Source organism: Mustelus asterias, chromosome 22 (genome assembly GCF_964213995.1).
Source record: "Mustelus asterias chromosome 22, sMusAst1.hap1.1, whole genome shotgun sequence".
NCBI classification, from domain to species: Eukaryota; Metazoa; Chordata; class Chondrichthyes; order Carcharhiniformes; family Triakidae; genus Mustelus; species Mustelus asterias.
Window position 1 is genome coordinate 14,259,599 of NC_135822.1, and position 22,471 is coordinate 14,282,069.

Below are 22,471 nucleotides of genomic sequence, written 5' to 3' on the forward strand. Positions count from 1 at the left end.
GGATTAGTGGGTAAATATGTAGGGATATGGGGGTAGGGCCTGGGTGGGATTGTGGTCGGTGCAGACTCGATGGGCCGAATGGCCTCTTTCTGTACTGTAGGGTTTCTATGATTTCTATGATATTTATCATGGCTAATCCACCTAACCTACACATCTTGGGGCACTAAGGGGCAATTTAGCATGACCAATCCACCAAATCCGCAACTCTTCGGAGTGTGCGAGAAAACTGGAGCACCCGGAGGAAATCCACGCAGACACGGGGGGAATGTGCAGACTCTGCACAGTCACCCAAGGCCAGAATCGAATCCAAGTCCCTGGCGCTGTGAGGCAACAGTGCTAACCACTGTGCCACCATACTGCCCCAAGGAGGCTCCTCCTCCTCCTCCCTGGGTCACGCCCCTGCCCCAGGCCCCACCCACTGCTCTCAGGCTCCTCCACTGCCCTCAGGCTCCGCCTCCTGCCCCATCCTCTCTCTTGGGCCATGCCCTCCGACTCTCCCCTCCATAGGCCCCTCCTCCTGCTCCCCCCTTCGTCCCACCCCAGGCTCCTCCCCCTTCTGCCAGGCTCCTCCTCCTATCGCAGAGGAGGCCCCTCCCTCTGGCCCCCACCCTGGCTCCTCCCCCTGCTGCCAGGCTCCTCCCTCTGGCCCCATCCTGGCTCCTCCCCCTGCTGCCAGGCTCCTCCTCTGGCCCCACCCTGGCTCCTCCCCCTGCTGCCAGGCTCCTCCCTCTGGTCCCACCCCCTTCCCCTTGGCCCCTCCCCCCGGCCCTGCTCCGCTCGGCTCGGCCCGGCCGCCATGCTGCAGATGGACGATTCAGTGGAGCCGGAGGTGGCGGTGCTGCCTACCGAGGGCATCGCGGACCCGGCTTTCCCGGTGGGCGCCGCCGCCCGGAGCGAGGCGCCTCACTCGCAGGCAGTGGCGGCGGAGAGCGCGGTGCCTGCAGGCCGTGCGGCCGAGACTCTGACTCCGTTCAGTGTGAAGGATCCCACCCTGCAGGCCAAGATCAGGGATTACTTTGTGTTCAGGGTAAGGCCGCGGTCCTCACTCAGCCCAGTGATGGTCAAACCTGCCCTACCTCACTCTGTACACTGGAGTTCATTATATATAAATTAAATAGATCAGCATTGTTCATGTTTATGGCCCCCTGTCTAAATCTGTGTTTATTTCTGTTTATCCATCTCTGTATTTGGATGTCTGTCTGTTTTATTCAAATTATAAATAGAGTCATCAAATACAATATACAAATATGTTTGCTTTAACTATTTGTAAATTATGTGTATTATTGAATACTGATATCTCCATGTCTAAATCTATTTACCTTATTTATATCTGCAAAATATTATGTGTGCATAATTTGAATTATATTTATAGATGTTTGGAGAAGGTACATATTCGTCTAGATCTTAATTTTTTCTATATTTTCCGCAGAATTGACATTTATTGTCTATTGCTAGTTGTCCCTGAGGAGGTTATGGGGGGATTGAGGGGAGGGGTGGGGGGTAGAGGTCTCCTAGTGGCTCGACACAACTTGAGGGGCTTGTTTGGCCACTTTAGAAATCAACCATTGGAGTCATGTACTGTTCAGACGGGGAAGGAAGGTTTCCTTACCTTTGAATTTTGACAATTCAACAACTTCACTTGCTGACGCCTGGTTTTTTACTTCCAGATTTTTAACAACTGATTTCCCTAACTGACTTATTACTAGTCTAGTCACATAACTAGTCATGTCACTAGTAATCCAGAGACCCAGGGTAATGCTCTGGGGACCCGGGTTCGAATCCCACTATGACAGTTGGTGAAATTTGGATTCAATAAAAATCTGGATTTAAAAGTCTAATGATGACCACAAAACCATTGTCAATTGTTGTAAAAACCGATCTGGTGCACTAATCGTCCTTTCGGGAAGGAAATCTTATCTGATCCACAGCAATGTGGTTGACTCTTAACTGCCCTTGAAGGGCAACTAGGGTTGGACAATAAATCCTGGCCCAGCGAAGCCCACATCCCATGAACAAATAAAAAATCATATGCATTGCAACAATTTGAACAACCATGCAAACTTGTAAATCTATCTCAATAGCGAATTACAGTCAGCATCAGAACCTGTATGTTTCTTTACCTGTAAACATCGGATTATATTTATTCAAATCTATATTAATTTATCCATCTAGTCTATATAGATTTTCTCTTTATCACAGACGATACACAAAATTTCTAAAATGTAAAACCAGACACCAAATTTTGGACAGAGGAAGGACTGTTCACCTCACTGTCGGGGAGAAACAGGCTGCTTTCACCTGCTAACTATAATGCTCTGTTCAATGTCTGTCTGCCATAGATTTGAAATAAGCTGGCCTATTATTTTATGTTTCCTTTACTCCTGCTCTGGCAGCTATTGTGAAGATTTTTTTTAAAGAGAGAGATTGTAGCCAGGCTTCTGACAAGGAATCAGTGTTGGCCTGTGATAGCTCAAAGGAAAGATGATGCTAAATGCTCTTTGAATTATTAATTGTTGTGTTTATATGCTTGTTTCAGTGTGATCAGTGCCTTTTCACTTCTATCCTAACCACAGTATTTGATTTCAGTGAGTGACTCTTAGCCTAACGGACAGATTAGGAAATGTAAATACCGGCTTCTGCACCAGCTGCTCATGGGTAGTTTGGGATTTCTAACATGTTTGTGACAGTTGGCTGCAAAGTTGGTCTGTCTTTTCTGAGGAACCCCTTGGGTCTACTTGCCATTTAGTTAAATCATGGCTGATCTGTACCTCAACTCCCATTTACCTGCCTTTACTCCATATCATTTACATAGAAACGAACATAGAAACTAGAAGCAGGAGTAGGCCATCAGCCCTTTGAGCCTGCTCCACCATTCATTATGATCAGGGCTGATCAGCAAATTCAATATCCTGATCCCACCTCCCCCCCCCCCCCCAATCCTTTGATCCCTTTAGCCCCAAGAGCTATATCTAATTCCTTCTTGAAATCAGATAACATTTTAGCCTCAACTACTTTCTGTGGGAGTGAATTCCCTCTGGGTGAAGAAATTTCTCTTCACCTCAGTCCTAAAACTTTATCCTCAAACTATGGCCCCTAGTTCTGGACTCCCCCACCATCGGGTACATTCTTTCTGAATCCACCCTGTTTAATCCTGTTAGAATTTTATAAGTTTCCCCTCTCACTCTTCTAAACTCCAACGAATATAATCCTAACCAATTTAGTCTCTCCTTACATGACAGTCCTGCCATTCCAGGAATCAGCCTGGTAAACCTTTGCTGCACTTCCTCTATAGCAAGGACATCCTTCCTCCGATAAAGACACCAAAACTGCACACAGTACTCCAGGTGTGGCCTCATCAATGCCCTATACAATTGCAGTAAAACATTTCTATTCCTAAGCTCAAATCCTCTCACTATGAAGGCCAACATGCCATTTGCCTTCTTTACTGCCTGCTGTACCTGCACGCTTACTTTCAGCGACTGATGCATGAGGACACCAAAGCCTCGCTGAGTATCCACCTCTCTCAATTTACACCCATTCAAATCATAATTTGCCTTCCTACTTTTGTTACCAAAGTGGATAATTTCACATTTATCCACATTATACTGCATCTGCCATGCAGATGCCCACACACTCAGCCAGTCCAAATCACATTGAAGCATCTCTGCATCCTCCTCACAGCTCACCCTCCCACCCAACTTTGTATCATCTACAAGGTTGTAGATAATACATTTTGTTCCCTCGTCCAAAACAATATATAATGTGAACAGTTGAGGTCCTAGCTCAAATCCCTGCAATAGCACATTGGTCACTGCCTGCCAAACGGAAAAAGACCCAGTTATTTAAATACTTCCTTCCTGTCTGCTAACCATCTTTCTATCTATCTTGAGACACTAACCACAATCACATGCGCTTTAGCTTTACATAGTAATCTACTATGTGAGACCTTGTCGAAAGCCTTCTGAATTCTAAATAAACCACATACACCGGCTCTCCCTGGTCAACTCTACTAGTTATATCCTCAAAGAATTCCAGTAGATTTTTCAAGCATGATTTCTCTTTCATAAATCCATGCTGACTTTGTCTGTTAATACCACTGCTTTCCAAATGCTGAGCCATGAAACCCTTGATAACGGACTCTAGCAACTTCCCCAGTACTGACATTAGGCTCACTGGTCTATAGTTCCCTGTTTTCTCTCTACCTCCTTTTTTTAAAAAAGTGATCTTACATTAGCTACCCTCCAGTCTGTAAGAACCATTCCAGAGTCCAAAGAATTTTGGAAAATACCAATCAGTGGGGATCTACTATTTCTGGGGCCACTACCTTAGATAATCTGGGCTGAAGATTATCAGACTCTGGAGATTTATCCACCTTCAATCTCATTAATTTCCCCAAAACTATTTCTTTATTTATATTGATTTCCTTCAGCCCCTCACTAAATCTTGTGTTTCTCAGAACTTCTGGTACATTTTTCATATCTTCCTTTGTGGAGATAAAAGCAAAGTATGAACTTAGTTCCTCAGCCATTTTTTTGTTTCCTGTTACGAATTCTCCTGTTTCTGACTGTAAGGGGCCTACATTCATTTGTGTCACTCTTTTTCTCTTTACATACCTATAGAAATGTTTACGGTCAGTTTTTATGTTCTCTGCTAGCTTACTTTCATACTCTATTTTCCCTTCTTAATCAATACCTTGGTCTGCCTTTGCTGAATTTTAAACTGCTCCCAATTCTCAGGTCTGTTGCTTTTTCTTGCCAATTTGTAAGCTGCTCCTCTTAATCTAATACTATCTCCAATTTCCCTTGTAAGCCATGGTTTGGCTACAGTTCACTTTCCACTCTTGCGCCAAATAGAAATAAATAACATTTGGAGTTCACCCATTCGTTCGTTGAATGCCTGCCATTGCCTGTCCATTGCCCTTTCAATAATGTTTCCCAGTCTATCATAGTCATCTCATGCCTCATAAAGTTACCTTTATTGAGATTCAGGAACCTGGTCTCAGAATCAACCAACTCACTATCCACCTTGATAAAGAATTCTATCATATTATGGTCACGCATCCCCAAGGGTTCTCTCACAACTAGATTGCCATCTAATCCTTTCTTATTGCTCAATATCCAGTCCAAGATGGCCTGTTCCCTTGTTGGTTCCTCAACATATTGGCCCAGTAAACCATCCCGTACACACTCCAGAAATTCCTCCTCCATTGTACTGTGACTAATTTGACTCACCCAATCTATATGCAGATTAAAGTCACCCATACGCACAGATATTCCTCTATCACATGCATCTCTGATTTCCTGTCTAATGCTAACGGTCAGTCTCACTCTTGAAACTTCCAATTGTCCCAGCCTTTTATGGGAGACAGTTCCAGATTTCTACTTATCTTTTTTTGTGAAAAAGCTCAATACTTGTATCCCCTCATTTTTGATTATCCCACCAGAGGAACTAGTTTCTCTGTTTCTACTCTGTTGGATCTGTTCAATATTTTTAATCAGCTTGATCATCTGTTGCTCCTTTGCACTCAAGGAAATGCAAGGCAAATTATGCAACCAGTCCTCGTAATTCAATCCTGCAGGCAAACTGCGGTCACCAAAGCATTGGTTCAAATTCTGTATCATAATAAAACTTCAGTTTAAACGTGATTTTATTCTGTAAATAGGTGTTATTTTTAAATTTATTCATTCACAGGATATGGCCGTCATTGGTAAGACCAGCATTTATTGCTCATCCTTCGTTCTCCTTGAGGAGCTGGTGGTGAGCTGCCTTCTAGAGTTTGTGTGGTGAAGGTGCTTCCACAGTTCTATTAGATAGGGAGCTCCAGAATTTTGAATAGGCAATGATGAAGGAACGTTGATACTTATCCAAGTCAGGAAGGTGTTTGACTTGGAGGAGGACTTGCATGCAGGAAGTCGCACCTGTTGCCCTTGTCCTACTAGATAGTGGATGTCACAGGTTTGGGAGGTAGAAGTCTTGTTGCCTCTGATCGACTCACAGCCAAGCTGAAAAGACACCCGAGCTTTTTACTCGTCTTGGCACAGTTTCTCACCATAAACATTCTCTCTTCTCTCTAGCCAGGGACCATTGAACGCGCTGTTTCTGATATTCGAACCATCGCTATGCCAACAGAGGATGGCAGTGTGCAGAGTGTGTGGCTGCTAACTGAGTAAGTGACCTTTTCACAAGTGATATTGTTATCCATGGTTGTTGGATAGTACTGTTAGCAGGATTGTAACAAACAGTTCATTCCAACTTCCACTTCTAGTTTGTCAGGAAATTGGCATTAGATTCAGATTCAGAGTGTTGAACAAGCTTTTACATGATGCATCTTGCAGTTCAAGTGATACCCAGGATCGAGCAAGTGAGGTGGCCCCATCTAGTGGAAAAATTACAGTACTATTTTCAAATATATACACAGACTGTCTCATTTGATTTATTTCCATTGTATTGAAATCCAATGGATCAGTTAGACCTAATGTTGCTTTGGTGGATTTCACAAGGAGTTGCAGTGCAGTGACTAAATGCCAAATGTCAGCATGTTCAGTGGAGGAAGGAACTCCTTATCAAATAAGCAAAGCTTGGTTGTGAGCTTCACATTATTGCCATCCCTCAGCTAAGATGATAACCAAAGATCCTGATGCCACTGACTGAACCATCAGTGGTTCAGCATGATATAAAATCCCTGATTTGAACAGGGGATGTCTCCCCGCCCCCCCCTTGACCAATTTAACTTATTGCTATTTGTAGGACGTTGCTGATTTTAAAAATCATTCTTAATATGTTAACGATGCTGGCAAAGTCAGCATTTATTACCTCTCATCTGTCAGTTGCAGTGAGTTTGTGAATCAGCACATGATGATTGCCTTCGGTCCTTGCCACAAACTCTGTTCCCTAGTCATCCACTCCACACGTCTCCTTGACAACTGTCTGAAGCTGAGCCGGACTGTCTGCAACCTCTCTATCTTCCGTTCCTCTTTTCAGATGCTCCTTTGACCAAGTTCTTAGTTAACTGCTCTAATAGTCTCTAATGTCGCTCGGTGTTTCTTTGTTCAGGCTCCCATGAAGATCCATGGGACGTTGTATTACATTAAAGATGCGACATAAGTACAAGTTGTTGGTGGCCCTCTAGTTTTATTTATTAGTTGTGAACAAAGAAGAAACAATGCTGCAAACAGATAAAATACCACCTCCATCCTTTGGTCATGCAGTTTCTCACTAGTTTATAGTCATAAGATATTAGCCAGTCTAATGATCAACTGTCATGGTAACTAAAGAGAGAAAATTGTGATTTCTATGGTGTGAAAAATAGTTTAGATGAATAATGTTTTTAAACCTGAATTTTTCCCAGGATTGACCATTGGAACAATGAAAAGGAACGTCTAGTACTGATCACCGAGCGATCCCTGCTCCTCTGTAAATATGACTTCATCAGCCTCATCTGCCGGCAGGTTATCCGAATTTCACTCAATGCAGTAGATACCATTTCAATTGGAGAGTTTCTGTTTCCTCCAAAGTCTCTGAATAAGTGAGTACGATAGTGAAATCTTTGTTTTTGCACAGGTCCCACACCAGATTCAAGACTAATGTCGTGGAAGTTGTAATTAAGCTGGGGGCCATAAATAGAAAATAGTCACTAATAAATCCAATAAGGAATGCAGGGGAAGCATCCAGAGAGTGGAGTGCATGTGGCACTGGCTACCGTGTGGAATGGTTAAAGCAAGAATAGATGAATTTAAGGAGAAGCTAGGTAACTACATGAGGAAAAAAGGCATAGAAGGTATGCTGATTGGCTGAGAAGAAATAGGATGGCAGGAGACTCATTGGGCAGAATGGCCTGTTTCCATGATGTAAATTCTACACAAAAGTTTGTACATAAATTTGCTATAGATTTCACAGTCCTGGAGGGTCAGGACTCCATTGTCAACACAGAAAAATCTGGAATAAACACAAAAAATGCTCTGAAGTACACAAGAAGTCCAAAAAATGTGTGCTGTAGTTTACTATTGATGGAACTGGATGAGCATTCCAGGCAGCTGAGTTCAAATTCCACAATGTCTCACTCAATAAATCTGGTTATTTGTGAATTGGCAAATAAACCATTAAAGCTACCAAGTAGTGATAAAACCAAGTGGAGCTGCCACCCACCTGCAGTGCCCATAGCTCATTGGCATAACTCTGAATCACAACCTTCTGGGTTCAATCCCAGTCCAGAGCTTGAGTACAAAAATCAAAGCTGGTGCTCTAATGTAGTACTGAGGGAATGCTGCATTGTCAGAAGTGCCATCTGTTGGATGGGACATGAAATCATGGTTCCATCTGTTCCTTCCACTGCCATAATTCTGTCTGGAGACAATACACATCTCTTTAACCTGTGTTGAATGCTCCCTCCACCCACATTGTCTGTACCTTTAAGACCTGGCTGGCTGTAGAGATTTGCATTCTAATTAGTATTCTGTAACTTGATTTCTGTGTCTGTGCACTGTTGGAGAACAGATATCCACTCCATCTGACGAAGGAGCTGTGCTCCGAAAGCTTATGGTATTTGCTACCAAATAAACCTGTTGGACTTTAACCTGGTGTTGTGAGACTTCTTACCATAATTTAAGAGGAGCAGGGGAGTTATCCCTGGCCAATTTTTATTCCTCAATCACCATAAGTAAAAACGGATTATCTGGTCATTATCAACTGCTAATTTGTGGAAACTTGCTATGTACAAATTGGCTGCCACATTTCTAACAGCAGTGACTCAACAGCTGTAAAGCACTTTGAGATATCAGATGGTCTATATAAATATAAGTCTTTCTTTAACATATGACTCCAGTTCCACATCATGTGGTTGACCCTTAATGGCAAGTAGGTTATAAGTCATCAAGTTTCATTTCTGGTATGTGCAATAAGACTCGCATTCCAACCATTATCTTGTAAATTGAGTTTGTAAACACAACTTCTCACTCACCTGATGAAGGAGTGAGACTCCGAAAGCTTGTGCTGCCAAATAAACTTGTTGGACTTTAACCTGATGTTGTGAGACTTCTTAATGTGCAATAAATGCAACCTTGCCAACTGTAACCGCTTCAAGATCAAATAGTCTATTACTGCTTGTAATAAGATGTGAGGAAAGGACTGAATTTGGAATGATAACCTCTTTCCTCTTCATAGATGCCAGCTAACTCGCTGTTTCTTTCTCACTCTGATTTATTTCTCTGCCGATACCCACTGGCTTGTTTAGCATTGTCCAAAACACTCGGTCTCATATTCAACAACAAACAAATGTCTATTTCTACTCTTTAGTATTAAGTCACAACTATTGCTCCCAAGAGACACATTGTACTAAGTTTTGGTTCATCTAGTTTGTTTTCACAGGAGAGAGGGACATGGGATTCGTGTTCAGTGGGACAAGCGGGATAGACCTTCCTTTATTAACCGCTGGAATCCATGGTCAACTGACATGCCATATGCCACCTTCACTGAGCACCCCATGGCAAACGTAGATGAGAAAATTGCAACCCTCTGTCAGGTAAGAAGCATTCAGCCTGGTAATAAGCCAAGTGATTTGGTGTGACAAGGCATCTTCTGACACAAAATACTACTTTCTACATTGGCATGTGGTATGTCCTACGGCCTGAACACTGATTCAACATAAAGGTCGATAGCTCAGCTGGATATCGCATCAGACATTGGTGGAGAGCTTACATAGAATTTCATAGAGAAATATTACAATAGGCTTTTTGGCCCAACTGGTCAATGCCAGTAATCTCCACGTGAGATTCCTCCACTCCTCTTCATCTAACCCTGTCAATATATCCTTCTGGTCCTTTCATCCCTTTGTGCTTATCTGGCTTCCTCTTGCCATTATTATCTGCTTCACAACCAAATGAATCCAAGTGGGATCCGTCCAAACAAAATGTTCAATTGTATATTGATCATAGGATACCTGTATATGCACTTAGTGTACCATTATGTAATCATAAGGATACTTCCTCTTTCAATGCAAGATGAAGCTTTAGTTAACAAGTTTCAGTTGTTGAATTTTAGTAAGTTGCTGAATTGCTTTTAATTTTCATTGCACACTACTTAGTCAGTGACTATTTGTAAAACAAGTTGACTTTTGTTGGTTTTTCTACACTGACAGTCTCTTTATTAAATTCCAGTTGGACAATTTTAAGACCCAATTAATCCAAGCTGTGAAGAAGGCTCACAAAGAAGCACCACTGCCTGGCCGGGCTAATGGAGTGCTGATCCTGGAGCGGCCCCTTCTCATCCAGACTTATATTGGTCTAATGTCTTTCATCAACAATGAAGCCAAACTGGGCTATTCAATGTCAAGGGGAACAATTGGATTTTAAACCAGAGGTTTTAAGCTTTGTTGTGCCCAGTCAGTAGGATCTTCCTCCACCTATGTGGTATTTTACATTGCCTCTTCTGCACCTTTTCAATTTTTATTAATCCAGCCTTCAGAAGGAACTGGGCAGTTTTGAATGCAAATTGTCATGGAGTTGGATATATCAGGCAAGTTTGCATTCTATCCTAAAAGCACATTTAATATATACTGCAGCATGTGGTACAGTGTCATTTTTAAAAACAAATTGCTTCAGAGTTATTGCATATTATTCACAAGAAAATATAGCATTGCAATCTGGAAAATGATGAGCACTGTGTCCTGCTTGGGTCCGTTATCATTTTTGATGACCTGCTTACTGTGCTCAAGCATTTGTGCTTCTGAAAGCTAAAGGAAACCGGGCAGGTCAGATGGAAGGCTACTATGTCCATTAGGAGCCTGAGGAAATGGAAGTCCTGTGCTTTAATGGAGAGAAAAAGCGTATTGTAGCGAGTTGCTACACTACCTGTTCATCTTCATCTATAGCCCAATAGTAGTTTCTCTCTTTGAGAAAAGGTGAATGCCATAATTCAGATGCAATCCAGATTGTGGGAATATCTTTTCTGATGGTTGTCCCATAATGAACAAAGTCTGAACAGGCGCAGTGTGCAGCCAGAGAAAGACTTCCTAAAGGAATGTAATTACTGAAGCTGCACTAAGGTTTTGTCCTGGGGTCAGATATGATGGCCAAATGCTAAAATACACTAGTGCACTGAACACCTTCGCATCTTAATAATTACCAACATATGAAGCTGTACACCTCCAGAAAAACTATTTTAATACCACCTGAACCTTTAACACAAACTCAAATTTAAAAACTAGCAGACAAAAATATTAGGTAGATGTTAATAACTTATCAAAGAACAAACTACAAATGTACTACAACAGCACATTTGGGGGAGTGGGGGCAGGGTGGGTTGTGGGGGGGGTGGAGAGCGATGATGGTGGTATTGGACTTAAGGTCAGTAATGTTCAGAATTGCAGACAATTTCACACTTGTTGAATGAGAATTCTCGTGATGCTATAAAAGATCAATTTAAATGCCTTGCCTAATTTGACAGGCCCAGTATTGACTCGCTCAGCTGTGCCTTTAAGTAGCTATATTAGTTATCGTTTGTAAACTTCTGCTTTGATTTGTTGATGTATTTTCAAATTGGCAGATTGTAGCACAATTCTATTAAGTCGTGTGCAAAAACTGAAAACCCTTTTAAGTATTGAATAACGTGTGTTACAGAGTTTCAAAAATCTTGGATTGTGAACATTCAATCCTTTTGAGATTTGAAATATAATTCAAACAGTTAAAATCACCTGCTGAACACAAGGTGTAACAGTGCTGGAGTCACAATTTTTTTTTAAAACCAGCAATTTTAATGTATAACAGTGCCTCACTGAGGTAAAATAATCACAATGAAACATGGTTGATGTGCCAATATCACAAGGTAAGCCAGAAATGATGCATAATTCATTATAAGGGTGCTGGAGTTGTATGATAATCAGCACTATTAACAGGGTCTGGGGTTTCTCATTCATTCTAAATACTGACCAAATACAGTGGCGTAGTGATTATGCTACTAGACTAGCAACTTAAGATGCCACAAGTTCCAATTCCACCACAAGAAGTTATGAAATTAACTTCAAAAATCTGGAAGTAGTGGAGTGGCAGAATAATAAGTGACCACAAAAGCTGTTGATAAAAAAACCTATGAGGTTCACCACCACCCTTCAGGGAAGGAAGCCAGACAGCCTTACCCAGTCTGGCCTCTGGTCCTGGACCAGTGCTTCCTAAACATTTTCCTATTGTGACCCCATTTTGAGGCTTCAAAATTGCTATGACCCCAGGGGAGGCTCGTTTAAATTGGGTTTACTTTGAATAGAAGAAATCGCCGACCTTTCCACTGGCATCTTAGGAGCAGTTAGGCCATGCCCACCATTGGAAAAATAAGTGCTGGGATTTAAAGAGGCCTTACAGTTGTTAGCACTCAGTCCAAGTTCCACAGTGACCATTGCTGCCCTGGCCCCAAAATAACATGATGCACAGTTGGGGAAGCCATGTACAGTTGCTCTAAAGTGTCCCCAGTTGTAGACAATCGCTATAAAGCAAACTTCCATCCCTTCAAACTAATTAGCAAAGCAACAACATTTAAAACAGCAAATAGTGTCTCACTGCTGCAAATATTCACTACTGCTTAATATTTGTCACAGTCACCCATATCTGGTAGCAACATTCCAACCTTCACTGCAAATTCAATTAAGCAATTAAATGCATCTGCCATTCACAAAGCTGAGTCTCTGCTTTCTATTGTTAACCTTACCCAGACAGAAACACTACTCCCTCAGTAGTGACTTAAATAAGCAGCAATTTGAGGGTGGCGGTGCAAGCTGCATCACTCCCCACAATAAGAATTCAATACTTTTTAGAGTCTTGGCACTTTTGCAAAGCACATTCACAGGCAGCAGCTCTGGTGTCAATAGTTGAATGCTCAGCAATGTACGACAACTTCAATTAAAAAAGATTAGCATGCACATTAAATCCAGAAACTGGGGATGATTGAGAAAAGATGCTTAGGCTGCATTAAAGTGTGATAACTATAATCCAATATTTTGTAAGCATTTTTCTGTATTTTATTTAAAGCCATCACAGTTGCTAATAAAACTGAATTAAATATGCAACATTTTGGTCTGTAGTTATTTTCCAGATTTGAAGACTTAGTGGCATGTGAGAATCAAATTGAAGTCAGAAAACCCAGAGCTTGCTCAGTCTTATGGTCATGGTCACACATTTCATTGCCATTGGACCTTGGGTGGAGATTAAATCTATGACCTTCCATCCTATTCGACAGATATTGAAACTTCAAGTGTTAATTGACCCCTAATGTCCCCCCCGCCCCCTCGCTATTTTTGGGGGAAGGTTTAGCTCTGACCTTATTCGAAGCTCATTAACTTTCTACTTGTGTTCCTTCTTATACTCATTATCCAGGATTATTTAATTCAACTTTATCTATACCTTTCATTGTTTTGAAGAACTATTTCATCTTTTCATAACGCAGTTTTGAGGCACAGAACATTCTACTCCACTCTTGGAACCTTTTCTAATCCATCCATGTCTTTTAAGGCTGGGTGATTAAAACCATGTTCTGGAATTGGCCATTAACCTGTATAAATGTTGGTAAAACGTGTTCAGACTTGTAATCCAACACCCAAAACAAATCCATAATAATGACAGTGCATTCAGATTGGGTTCTTTCAATGATTTCCAACTGAATCTAGGGTTTTAGGTCAGCAGGTGACCAAGTACACTGCAGAGAGTTTTTCATCTTTATCTTGCTTCCAGCTATTCATCCAATTTGACTTTCCTGTTTAATAAGCTCAATTATAATTTCTAATCAAATATGGAAAATTAAACAGGAAGTGATCTAATTTGATGCAAACCTGGAGTTTACAACATTTTGTACTTCCACAACAGCTAACCTCAGTAGTCCAGCAGAGTAAGGAGGAAGCTTTCCATGGAGTCCAAGAATAAAGCGAGGGAGAAAGAAAAAGATGCTGTAAGAGATAGAGATGAACTTAGTGCAAGGTAAAGGAGGTGGGAAAGTAAAATGCTAAGGGAGAAACAAAACATAAAAATCCAAAATTCATTATACCACAGGTTTCTACATGGACTTCTTGTCTTTGGTCTTTATCAACTGCCCTGCTTCAAAACCAGCTACACTTTGAAGCACTGCTTGCCATAGGGGATGGTTTTCCCAGCTGCTGAGGCCAAAGTCAATCTTCATGTAAGCTTTCATGGTATCTTTAAAACATTTCCGCTGGTCACCCTCTGATCTTTTGACCAGTCACCAACTGGGAGAGCATGCACTTTGGAATGTGAGTGTTGCTGCATGAAAATGGTCATCTCTATGATCAGGACACCTTCCTGGAGGGTGCCATGTCTGTACAGTGATCCATCGAGGTGATGCATGGGACCTTTCATTGGCAGTGCTGACGGTATGTCTCGAGCTCTCTCAGGTGTTGGCAATATCATTTAGAATTCTGAGCCATAGGAGTGTCAGGACAGCTGCATTGTATACCGCAACCTGTATCCATTTGTAGGTGATTGGTTAATGTGACTGATCTGAGCAGCTTCCCAGAGGCTTTTTGTTAATCAAATCAATCAAGAATGCAGTTCCTTAAAAGGATACTGCAAAGTAAACAGAATCTCAAAGGAAACTTAAAACATCAAATGAATATGTGATTCATAGGATCGATAAATGCTCCCATCTCCATGGTGCCCACTGGGCACAATGCCTCAATGGCACTGGCAGACACCACATGCTCTCTTTTTGGGGATACCCAGCACAAAACATAGTTACAGAAGAGAAGTAGACAGTCAGCACTGGTAACCCCCTCGACTGCTTGAACCCATTAATGGCCAGGAACAGGCCCATGAGGTACTCCTCCCTCCCCCTACACTGGGTGCCCAAAGATCAGGAGCTTGGGGCTGAAATGCAACCAAAAAGAGTAACATTTTTCAGTGAACTAATAAGGGGGTGCAGCCTAGGATAACTTGCATATAGGTGGTCTATGGACTCAAGGGTGCAAAAGGCACATGCATCTTGGGAGTCCATAAACCAATGTAATCCATGGTTATATGGGGTAGGATAAATTATCTGCTTACTGGAGGTCTGTTATGGTCATGTATGAGACTCTGATCTTCATTTTGTCTTTGGAGACTGAAAAACTTCCTGTCAAGCTTGTATTTAAATTATTTGTATTGCATTATGTTCCTTTCTACTATCAGCTTATACATCCCAAGTTCAGGTTACCTAATTTTCTATGCTATTTCCAACCTTGGTGATGGCCTGATGGGCCGTCTCCATTTGTTTTTGAGCTTCTCGGAAGAAATTTGTTGGATTTCAATCCAAAGTAAAAAAAAGTATGGAAATCTAAATCATTTGGGTGATGAGGGGGAGCTAGGTCAACATTCAATAGATAAGCAAGCTGGCATATGACTCTTGGAAAGACAGAGCAGAAGTGTTGTGAAAATCACCTCAGCTGTCCTTGCTATGGGAAGATGCTTGACAGCTGTTTTCACCCACCCGCCCGCCACCCCCCCCCCCCCCCGCCAGAATGATCAAGCCTAGGAGAGAATGCAACACCATTCTATATCCTATGTAGAATAAGCATTACCAACTCCTCCAAGATGGGAGTACTTTTTGGTTTTATTTTGTCACGATTCACCTTGCTATTTAAAGCTTACTTTTAAACTATTTATTTACACCCTAAACAACAAAATAGCCTTCAATTCCAAATCCCAGCTAGTGTATCAGATGATACGACTGTTGTAATCCTGGACTAGACTCAAAAAGGTGGGGATTTTAGATGGAATTTTCCAGTCTTGCAAGCCCTACTACCAGTGCAAATGGAGAATTTGACATTCAGCTAAATCTCCATTCACAACAATGGGTCGGACAGCCCCAGCTGCAAGCAAGATCAGAGAATTTCAGACTTAGTTTAAAGTAGACATAAGTTTGAGATTCAAGACACTTGCTAAGAGAATGAAGCAACACAATTTTAGTTTTTGAATGAAAATAAACTTTACTGTACAAAGATAAAACAATTTACAATATCTATCTTATCTAAAAAGTTCAGGGTTAATAGGAGGTACAGGTGAATTAACAGGCAAACTATGGTCAAATACACTGCGCAATAAATTGCAAATGTAATCTTGTAAGACAGATCACATAGATTTCTCAGCATCCACGCAGGTGTCAATAACACGAGTCAATTAATCTTGTTGAAACTCTCTTGCACGAGGGATTCCAGTCTTCACCTGCAAAGACCTAGCCTTAGAATTCTCTCAAAAATCACTCTGAGGCAGTCTGAGTCAATAATGACTCACTTTGCAGGGTTTCAATCTCATCTCCCAATACTCCATTCCCTTGGGTCCCCAAGTCTGCACTCCACCACTGACTCACGAACACAACTTCAGCTCTTCAAACATGTTGAGCAGAACACTACTACTGCTCCAAAGGGTTACCTTTGCCCCATCAACCAGCAGCATGGAATCACCAACCTTCTGTTGCCTTCTCGGAACTCCAGGGCTTTGCCAGAGCCCTCACCACTTGAAGCCTCTCAACTGCAGCCTCTTTCTTTGCTCCTCTACCCAGTGATTTCTACAGGTGGCTCCTTCCCCTGTTTGCTTTCTTTCTTTGGGACTTTGCCCTGTTCCCCTCTTTCAGGATTATTGGAGTAGGGTGCCTCCTCCCATAATCACATGATCCAAGGTTTTTACACAATTTTCTTTTTTCACACGTGCACTGGACCCTTGTCCTCAGCCCGAAGAACTTCAAACACTGGGTTACACATACACAGCCTGCTCCCATTCCACGCATGGATGGAAACTCCAGAAGCCTGTCGGAACTTGGGAGTGCCCACCAACAAGGAAAATTTGGATCTCAACACTATGATATTTACATACAGCATACAAAGAGAATATACAAACAGATTTTGGTGCAAATTCTATTAGAAAAAATACGATAAATTATAAATTCAATGCTACAAATACCTAAAAAAATTTCAATGTCATGTTTCAGTAATACATTTTGCCTATATAAAAGAAAATATTTTCTGCACTTAGTAGAGCAAAAGCTTTTTCATTACAAAGGTATGCATTAAGGGCTTAATCTTAAAGCTTTCTTTTGAATCAGTTTAAAAAATGCATGATCCACACTATCCACATTTTGTGCAGTAGTGTACAATGTGGTAATTGTGCAACTTAAATTATGGAATAAAAGATTCATAGCATCAATCGATCTCTTGCAATGTCCGGGTCCAATGATGTTTCATGAACAGGATGCTCCATCGCATCATGAAAGTTATTCATGTACAGTTATGAGCAGGTACCACAAACATTTGATGGAACTGCCCAGAACTTCAAACAAGTTGTGAATCTTTGAGAAACTGTTTGATACATCATCATAAATAACAAACTTGCATTTTATACAGTGCCTTTCACATCCTTGGTGTGATGTTCCAAAGTACTCTACAGCCAATTAAGTACTTACTTTTGAAGTTATGTTCATTGGCTTTTAAAGGCAGGGTTTCCAAATCTTTTTTTTGCTGAGTATGTTTAGGTTCACAGAGACAACAATGATTAAATCCAGAGACAATTGTACAACTTGAGATGATGTTTTGATCAACAGCCTCAGGTTCTGTCCCTCCAGCTTGTCAAGGATTAGCGACCAAGAATAACCTAGCAGCTCTGACTCAGTTGTAGGATGTGATCAGATACAAGGGACTGAGCAAATGAAACAAGGATAGAAAATGCAATTCCCAAAACAAAAAAAAACATCAATAAAGATCCTGTAGAATACAAACGCCATATACATTTTTAAAAATAGTTTGCTATTGAAACATTCCACATAATGATTGTGTTCATAGAAATCATACAAACCCTACAATGCAGAAAGAGGCCATTTGGCCCATCGAGTCTGTACCGACTACAATCCCACCCAGGCCCTACCCCCATATTCACCCGCTAACCCCTCTAACCTGCCATCTCAGGAAACTAAGGGGCAATTTTAGCACGGCCAATCAACCTAACCCGCACATCTTTGGACTGCGGGAGGAAACCGGAGCACCCGGAGGAAACCCACGCAGACACGAGGAGAATGTGCAAACTCCACACAGACAGTGACCCGAGCCGGGAATCGAACCCAGGTCCCTGGAGCTGTGAAGCAGCAGTGCTAACCACTGTGCTACCGTGCCGCCCTTAAAGGTGGATTGTAAAGGCAAATTTTTCACATTTGAACAACAAATTTCCATTGTAAGATGAAAAGACAACCATATTCCATTATTATTTGGCAATGTTGCAGTCAGTCTACATTTCATGTTTGTAACAGGGACATATTGCAATATGGCAGACACAACTGGAGCCAGACAGTATGCTTCACTTGCACCCTCCAGCTTTGAGGTAATATGTTTAGTTTTCATCTGCACTTTCTAAATAGCACACACACATTTGATCTTTACTCAGTAGCATTATAGAATCTCCATTGGGATGCCAGTGCAATGATAAAATCTGGAAACCACCTGCAGAGAGGATATCGGAATTCAGATGTTAGAATCATAGAATCACTAGAATGCAGAAATAGAAGACAGAAAGTAAACTTGTAATATTAGTTAAGAAAATATCAGATGCAATCCCCAGTTTCCCCCCCCCCCCCTTACCTTCAGCTGGAACTTGGACTGATAGGCATCCTGCAGGAGACCAAAGGTACACCTTGTTGCTGCCAGTACAGATGGCCAGGCGGGCCCTGCATGGGTCCCACTGGAAGGATTTGACAGCAGACAATTGCTCTAAAACCACATACTGCTTCAGCTTCTGCGCATCCCATATCCACAGAGTGTTTGGCATGTTATCTGGAAGAGGAGAAAAAAATGTGCTTTTTATTTGCCAAGTAAGGAAGGCAATTCTGTGGATCAGGATCACGGAAATACTTCCCATTCTTTGGATTGCATCAGCACAGAACCCTGTAACAAAGTAAGTACCAAAAATATCTAATGTACAATTCACCAAATGGCTGTAAACAAGAAGAAATTATTAAATGTTCATAAATGGCAGTAGTGGCAGGGGCTCTAGAGGCAAGCACCATCGGAATTGTTACTGGCATTTATTTAATTTCCCATTAAACAAAAATAGAAATAGTCTACGTTTTGCAAATGGACATTCTAAAGTGTTATGACCCAAGAGAATACATTTTACATCAGTAAGTCACTGCATTGATGCAGCTGAGAAGATCAACATGGAAAGGAGCAGCTTTCTAGGGAAGGTTGTGGCTAGTGGTATCATCACTAAACTATTAATCCAGAAACTCAGCTGAAGTTCTTGGGATCCAGGTTTGAATCTCACCACGACAGATGGTGGAATATGAATTAAATTTTTAAAATCTGGAATTAAGAATCTACTGATGACCATGAAACCATTCTTGATGGTCGAAAAAAACCCATCTGGTTCACTGGTGTCCTTTAGGGAAGGAAATCTGCTTTCCTTATCTTTTCTGGCCTACATGTGACTCCAGAGCCACAGCAATGTGGTTGACTCAATTACCCTCGGGCAACTAGGGTGGCAATAAATGCTGGCCAGCCAGCTAGCGATGCCCATGTCCCACAAATGAATTTAAAAATAGCTGAAAATTACTACATTTAATAGAGTTGAGGGTTATGAGCAATTCATAAAATGTTGAGAAACCAAATGAGAATTTTATTGCAGATGAAATGCATCTCCTCTTGCGGATATGGTGTAAATATAAAAAAGAAACAGAGATATTTTGCATTGGAATGTTTAGCATGAATCTTTGTTCACAGGAAATGAGACATTGCAGTGACCCAACTTTATAATTACGAGATGAGGAGGACAGCAGCAGGGAAACAAGTCACCAGTCCAAAAATATACCTGACAAAGTTGTAGGCTACAAAATCTCCATGCATGAAGCTTCCAGCACAGTAACAAACAAGCACTGAAATCAGAAGTCACAGAACAGCCCAATGATGATTCTGCTTCAGTCTATCTCTCCTTTCATAGAGGTGGTGCCAGGTTTCCACCTGGATCCTTCACAGTGATGCCGCTGAATCCACCATACTGCCATTCCATGATATGCAAGATCAGGATTAATTCCAAACCCCATTTGCAAAAGGGACCAACACATCTATTCTAACCCAATAGCCAGAATTGTGGATTGAGATCCAAAAATCACTGACCTACCAACCCACCTTTAACCCACCGCAGTGGTCTTATTAACATACCATTTCTGGTTGCTAAGAAACGGTTGTCTGGACTGAAGGCCAACATCCCGACGCCCAATTTGGGATTTGCTCGATCTGGATCGGGCTTCACTACGGGGACCTCAACTGGAGGCTTGCAAATCTCATCTGAAAAAAGAAAATTCAATAAGATAAAGATGGAAGATTCTAACTACGATGGTCCCAGCAAAGACTGCACTGGAAATCCCATTTTTTGTGCTCTGATCTTTAAATGAATGCATTAGAATGGTAAAATTCCTTTAATCCTTCAGTCAATTGTGATGTCCCTCATGGCGAAATATGTCAATAACCTTCGCTGTCCAAGCTTACATGAAAGATAACTTTGAGGTACTGCAGGGCAGCTGGTTGCTGTGGAACTGCGGCTTTTTTGAACATGGGGAAGGAAACCTCAAAATGTTCTAAAAAGACAACATAAACTAGACTGTCCCAAATGTTTAATGGATAACACAGGCTTGTCCTTTAAGCTAGGCCAATGAAGAGCATAAACCAGTTACTACACCCCACCCCACCCCGCCCCTTCCCCCCAGTGCTTACATTTACTCTCAGAGTTGAACAAGGAACTTTTTTCACTTGAAATTGGAAGAAACGACAGGCCATCTGCACCCAGACGTGGGCAGCTTTCAACCTCCTTATAGATAACCTGTAGGCAGAAAGGGAATGCTTAGTGGTTTGGTCACATTTGTACATTTCTTATGATGGCTTTCTTTAACCAGTCACTGCCTGAAGCTGAATAGAAGCAAGATAAAGTGTAAATGCACATGGAGGCTATCCAAGCAACTGGGTGACCATGAAAAGCGAGGGCTATTGTACCTGTTTGTTTAGGTATGTGCAGTTAAGGTGTTGAGCCAGTTACTTCCCAAGATTCTAACTGATCTTTTAGACTGAGGAATTAAATGATCTTGCAGCACACAGTAGCTTCTACTTCTGTAACCATTCTGATTCTATTACCAACTTTGCCTCATTCACTCACCCTGGATTGCATTATATTAGAGAAAAAGGACAAACCTTACTTACACAACAGAAATATAACTCTAGCTTACAGGTACAATCAGGTTTTATAACTTGTTATGGACCTTAAAATATATTAAATATTCATCATAAAATTCTAACTTAATTAGGCTGACATATTTTATAGCGTGTAATGTCAGAATATCTTAAAGTACTCCATATAAATAATTACTTTTAGTTCACTAACTTGTGTATCCAAAATGTTACCATCAACATTATGAACAGCAACAAGATTAAATGTCATTACTTGGCTAGGGAATGAATCTTAAGTCAAAGTAACAGAAGACATCTCTACTCCTCTTTAGATTGTGCCATGGAAATTTCGCAAATCAATCCCACCTATAACTATACAGGCCTTCCCACGGAACTTCATTAGAGTGTCGACCTAGAATGTGCACTCAAGCCTTCATGCACAGTTCAAATCTGCAACTTTTGAACCCAAAGGGAGGTATGTTACCCCCTCATTTCAAATACAGCACACACAGGAATTACTCCAACTTACACTTTTCAGGTTTTTGATGGTTGGGAGATGTTCCAATTCCACAAGCTTCCTCCAGGTCACATGGTTTATGATTCTTACCTAGTAAGTGGTTAGATTATTTCAATTAAAATCCAAAAACACTTCACCCAAAACATTCCACAATAATTAGGGCCAAAACTTCTCCAAAGAGGAGCTCACTTCTTTGGAAAAAAGGTGGACTAGGGCAGAATTTAACAATCATGCAAGCCAGAGCAGTGTCCCAGGGCTATAGATCATTAGGAGTCATAGCAGACAACTTATTAACCTATGTCTGACAGACCTGAGGGCTCTTTACTCTGAAGAGAACAGTAAACTTGAAGAATAGAAAAAGTTAGCGAGTACCTGAAAAATTCAGTGTGAAAATTCAGCACTGCAGTTAATTTAGATACTGATCGATCTGCTTGCATTTTAAGCGTTAAAAAAGATGCATTACTTAAAAACCACCAGCTGTTCAGCAGCAGTGGCTCCCATGTGGTGCCAATTTGTTCATGCAAATACTCACTTACCTGAATCCTTGCAAGCAGTTTTACTCCACTTGTACTTCTAACTTAATAATTATGTTTGCATGCTACAGTGAATTTTCCCAGCCAGTCATACAGATTGGCCTCTTTAACTTCATTCAGCCAAGGGAACAAGTGTGTGGGCAAAGTGTACCCTATTTAATTCACTTACTGTAAAATTGAGACTTTTCAGCATTCAAAGAGGATTCCAAGAGACAACTTAGCACAGGGATTTAGAAAAATAAACCTGTATTTATAAAATGC

The 22,471-nt window shown here is 41.3% G+C and overlaps 2 protein-coding genes across 3 annotated transcripts in view; one reads left to right on the forward strand and one right to left on the reverse strand.

Moving 5' to 3' along the window:
- Positions 1–749: 749 nt before the first annotated feature.
- On the forward strand, positions 750–13,048 carry tprg1l (tumor protein p63 regulated 1-like). The gene is made up of 5 exons (XM_078238758.1): positions 750–1,027; positions 6,075–6,166; positions 7,349–7,525; positions 9,364–9,517; positions 10,152–13,048. The coding sequence occupies exons 1-5, from the start codon at positions 797–799 to the stop codon at positions 10,344–10,346; spliced, it is 849 nt and encodes a 282-aa protein (XP_078094884.1). The 5' UTR covers positions 750–796; the 3' UTR covers positions 10,347–13,048.
- A 2,850-nt stretch (positions 13,049–15,898) lies between these two features.
- The window catches only part of wrap73 (WD repeat containing, antisense to TP73), a 147,078-nt gene continuing 140,505 nt past the window's right edge, over positions 15,899–22,471 (reverse strand). For both annotated transcript variants that reach the window (XM_078238767.1, XM_078238766.1), the window contains exons 8-12: positions 21,690–21,767; positions 20,714–20,819; positions 20,162–20,287; positions 18,587–18,778; positions 15,899–18,448 (exon numbers count right to left, since the gene is read on the reverse strand). In XM_078238767.1, the coding sequence (XP_078094893.1) occupies positions 18,339–18,448; positions 18,587–18,778; positions 20,162–20,287; positions 20,714–20,819; positions 21,690–21,767 (612 nt within the window). In that variant the 3' untranslated portion in view covers positions 15,899–18,338. The remainder of the gene's footprint in view (positions 18,449–18,586; positions 18,779–20,161; positions 20,288–20,713; positions 20,820–21,689; positions 21,768–22,471) is intronic.